Source organism: Temnothorax curvispinosus, unplaced genomic scaffold, assembly GCF_003070985.1.
Source record: "Temnothorax curvispinosus isolate PA1 unplaced genomic scaffold, ASM307098v1 QBEX01011551.1, whole genome shotgun sequence".
Taxonomy (NCBI): domain Eukaryota; kingdom Metazoa; phylum Arthropoda; class Insecta; order Hymenoptera; family Formicidae; genus Temnothorax; species Temnothorax curvispinosus.
Genome location: NW_020221331.1, coordinates 20,040 through 24,751, shown reverse-complemented (window position 1 = coordinate 24,751; position 4,712 = coordinate 20,040). Strand labels below are relative to the sequence as shown.

The 4,712-nt window shown below is 40.7% G+C and overlaps 1 protein-coding gene across 3 annotated transcripts in view; it reads right to left on the bottom strand.

Moving 5' to 3' along the window:
• The window catches only part of LOC112461657 (anoctamin-4), a 7,087-nt gene extending 3,227 nt beyond the window's left edge, over window positions 1-3,860 (bottom strand). Inside the window, exons 1-5 of one of the 3 annotated variants that reach the window (XM_025026982.1) lie at window positions 2,922-3,860; window positions 1,921-2,260; window positions 995-1,136; window positions 318-600; window positions 69-220 (exon numbers count right to left, since the gene is read on the bottom strand). In XM_025026982.1, coding sequence (XP_024882750.1) covers window positions 69-220; window positions 318-600; window positions 995-1,136; window positions 1,921-2,260; window positions 2,922-3,023 — 1,019 coding nt within the window. In that variant the 5' untranslated portion in view covers window positions 3,024-3,860. Of the gene's footprint in view, window positions 1-68; window positions 221-317; window positions 601-994; window positions 1,141-1,920; window positions 2,261-2,921 lie in introns of those variants that run through there. The other 2 variants (XM_025026983.1, XM_025026984.1) reach the window with 2 other exon arrangements.
• Between the last annotated feature and the right edge of the window lie 852 nt (window positions 3,861-4,712).

The window sequence follows — 4,712 nt, the reverse complement described above, 5'->3', positions numbered from 1 at the left end:
TATATATATATATATATATATATATATATATATATATATACGATAATAATTTCGCATTATTTAAATACCTTTCCTCACGATCGCCGGAATCTATGTAGTCATAAAAATGTGGTTCCTCAGGATATTTCGACGTATCCCAAGTATGAATTTTATGTATCCATTTGGACCACCGCGCCCATCGCGCCCAGAATTTCGATACTTCTTTGGTACCGTCTGTATCCTGTTTTTTTTTTTAATTCGGATATTATTTACGTGGTATAGAATACGACACCTATAGAACATGCCTAATGTATGTCTGGTTTTCGTAAAAGACGTACCCAAGTTTTCATAGGGATCGTTCTGAATCTCTTTGTGGGTAGTTTTAGACTCATTATTTCGGCGTATTGCACTTTGATTTTCCAAGGTATATGTAATTTTAAGAAATACGTTTTTCCGTCAAACGAGCTCTCTTTTGGCTCGAGCTCTAGTTGCAGACCTTCTTTCAAAAGATTCTGTTGAAATACTCGTCTCTGTTCTCGCCGACGAGCTTCTAATTCAGTCATTACTCCTTCGTTCTCTTCCTGGTAGACTAACACTATATCGATTCTTCGTTGGCCGTCGCTAAAATTAAATCGAGTCGATTAATAAATAATTAATCGCGAAACATTAAAAAAGGTGAACCAATTTTGATAACAATGCTTCGTCTCGCATATGCATGTTTTATATTGAGTAGTTTCTAAAAATAAGGCACCTCCGAAATAAACGCCCTTCGCATTTTCTATCCCCGAGTTGGTCTTTCCCCTTGTGCATCAAGTAACGATAAAAAAATGATAAGACAATCGCTAACATTCTAGATAATTGTATTAAGCTTGTAATAATAGAAACGAGAAACGGAGTGCCTATGTCCGTCTATATATATATATATGTATATGTTTCGTCACTTAATTGTCTAAAGCGCAAACGAGGGTGAACCAAAATAACTCGTGACATATCGCCGTGGTAGACAATTACTCACCGAAAATAAAGTAGTTCGGGATCGATTCCCGTTTCTTTCGGCGGCAACGAATCCCCGGTGGTTTCGGCGAAATCCAGCGAAACTGGCGTTTCCGGTAGCGAAGGGTTAATTTCCGGAGAGGTGGGTGCCGTGAGTTTGGGACCTTGCTCAGTTTCAACAGAATTATTATATCTTTAGTACGCGTTTGCGGCTCATTTTGCGTTGACGTAACCGCGTTAACATTTGTCTAATAATATCGTTGGAAATGCCGCGGCGTTTACTACTGGCAAATTATAGCGAAAATTAATAACAGCGTATACATACATATTGTAAATGTTCTTTAAGCCCCATTGCGCGCGATTTGCTTCACCTTGAAAGCATCCTTACAATAATATCTATAATTTCGCGGCATAGTTTCGCAAAAGTAGGACGGTATTACGAAAAAGAGCAAAAAGTTAGTAACCAGGAAGTTAGAGCGCGCATTCGTACGGTGATAAAGCCAAGTCAAACGTTGCATTATTAATATCCGATATTCGTGACACGTTGACATTCATACGCATATTGATCGAGGTTTACTGACATAGCTTTATTGCTGTTATAGACAACCGCGGGTTTCCACGAGAGACTCGTTTTATTCTTTCTATACATCTATACATATATGTCGCGTAGGTCGTATGTCGTATCGAGCACCCAGCTTATGTGTCTAACAAATTCCGTATTATTAAAACGTTATATAACGCGATTGTAGGTAAAATTAACTTTCCCATATTGTCGAGCAAACGTGGAATCTCATGCCTCACGTGGTTAAAGCTCGGAGAAACTGGAAACCGTTGACATCGAGATCGTTCGATATCGAACGTACCGCGTCAGCCGTGCATCGGCCTTGAAATTAAATCCCGCCGTTGCTTATAGCGCGTGGTTCGATTAAACACTAAATTAATTCTTACCGAAGGCATCCTGCGCGATTAAATTCGTTCCAGATGGATACACCGCGCTGGCTCTCGACAATTTTCTCTTGACACTCGCCGGCGTTTCACCGGGCAGCGAGCCGTTTTTGTCGGGCTCACAAATGATGTCTCTATTGGAGTAGACGGACGAGATCAATTCCGCAGATTTCGGCGCATTGCGAGACCCATTGTAGGTCCTGGCCGATTTGGCCGAGGACGCGCGAGAGCTGTTTCCAGAGCCGCTCGATTTCTCGTCGTTGAATTGATGCTCGACTGGGCTATTATCGTCGGGATGAAGAAAAGTGCCCCAACTGCTAGGCCTTCGAACGTGGTGGTTTGGCTAAAATTATTCAGACAAAGCTTACAGAGCTTTTCCAATGGATCATCATTACCTCCACTAGCTCGTGTGTCCTATTCATATCCTGCTCGTTTCGGTCATAAAAAATGTCGCAAAAAGTCATATTATCGGTGCTTTAATCTGATAATGGAATCGGTGTGTGGTGACGCACACGGTGCGAGCAAAAGACAGAAATTAGTTTGCGAAGAATAAAATGGAGCAGAGGATCGATATCTTAATCACCTTTAAACATAAAAAATCAACATGAGTTCTCGCTAACGAAAAAGTGTACTAAACCAGCGAAAAAGGAACAGCGTATTACGGTAATTACACCAGTAATTAGACTCGACGAGATAGATTCGAGATAATGAGTACTTTAGGCCTTGCCCCTTGATGAGATGACAGATGCAGATATCGATCCGAGTTGTTTAGAATGTTTAGATGTATTATTAAGATACGTGCATCCTTTCCGTTTAGATGACGATCACTTACAATTAGATATTCTCGAAGCGCGAACGTAAACTCGTAAACACGTAAATGTTTCGCGATATCATTCATTTTTCATTTTAATTCTCTATATACATATATGTGCTCGTGCTACACACTTCGGGGATGTAGTACTTGGCATATTTATATATATGTATATTACTAAGCGATAACTCACTATGAGAAATATTCTCACATGCGCGGGATGCAAAACCGATTTTTGGAACGGTGCTAAGTATACCTGGCTGTCATCGTCTACTTGCAGCTTCTTATCATCCATGTCGATCTCTTCGTGTTTCTTTTAATTAAGTACGTTCGCGAAGACCGGAAGACTTCCGATGGACAGTGTTCGGAGCAGTGGTCGATTGGTCCGATAACATTTTTTCTCTTGTCGAAAACAACGATTTTTCACGGTGATTGTTCCAAAACGATCATTTACCGATCAGCGCGTGACGCGCGACGAATCGAGAAGCGCTCTTAATTTCCCACAAGAATCATTTCGGGACGGAATTTGATATTTCCGTAACGCCCGTAGCGCCGTTTAGATATCCGTCGAAACGCTACCGCAGACACTTCCGGCGAGCTTCCTTGATCACGTCTGATAGTTAATCGCGCAGTTAAGAAAACGAGCATTGATCAGTGTCGATAGCTTGGTCGCGGCGGTGACCTCGCATCGGTTGAACAGTCGTTCAATTATCAATGGAGCACGAATCAACCTCGCTCGAAGAAACGCGGTGGTGCGGTCAACGTTTTGGTTTTGTACTCGAAATGCCCTTATAGAGGTACGAGAGAGAAGACACTTGAAAGAAGCCTCGTTCATTTAATCACCTCGAAGATGTTTTTATGCGGAACATGATCGTTGGTATCGAGTGCATTTGCTACTTTACGGATTCGACACATTTAGATTAATCGTTTTTACACATTGTTATTCACTATTTGCCTTCGTTATTCCTTCAACTTGTCATTTTTCAATATCCTCGAGTTTTAACAATACTTTTCAAAATTACTATTAAAATTTTATTTACTTTTTCTCCTTTATATCTCTCTTTAAATCTCTGGTTGTGACGAGCAGCTAACTCGACGATTTCGGAATTAAAATAGATTTCGGATTTGAATACTGAAGTACGCGCGCGTTCGTTATATCTTTTGGTCTTTTTTAACTGTTGGAGAACACGAATTAGCGTGAACAAATCGTCCTCGATCGAATCGTCCTCGATTCGCGACGGTGGTGTGAGATGTACTGACCACAGAGGACAACAGGATACTTATATATCGCGTACATATCGCACGTATGTCCCTTATCTACGTGATCGCACACATTCTACGAAGGTGTACATGTGCATTACCTTCGCCTTCGGGGGAGGGGGGGGGCGAAGATTTCACCCATCGCGGGGGTGGAAATGGCCGAGCGGTGGAATGTCGAGGCTTTCAGAATTGCTATGGTTACCCGATGGACACAACATATGTGTTACATATGTCGCATTAAACGCATCATCGACTCTTCCTTTAAGCTTGAACTTGAAGCGTTGGCTTCGCGGACCATATAGACGGCATAAAAACGCGCATGATCTACGCCATTCTATATACGCGACGTTCGTGTTTGCCCTTTTGTCACGCGCAAATATTAATAAACCGAAGGTTACTCCTTCACGTTGGAATATCTCTTCACTTATTAGGAAATTATTGCATTTGTATTTCAATCATTGAGTGCTTGTTTGAGCAAACCTACATTATTTTCCTGTCTCGATTACTATCGGGAGTATCGGCGGAATTAGATCTGAATAATGAGACGCGTATATACAAAGATTCTTGAGTTTCAATCAATATCAAAGATTTATTATAGACTTTTTTCAAAAAACTTTATTCAAAATCTATGAGCAAAAACGATTATCTGATGAGATCGCTCATAGAGCGATACTAAAATCAATATTTTACAAAAATTGACAAAAGTGAAAAATTTAAATATATT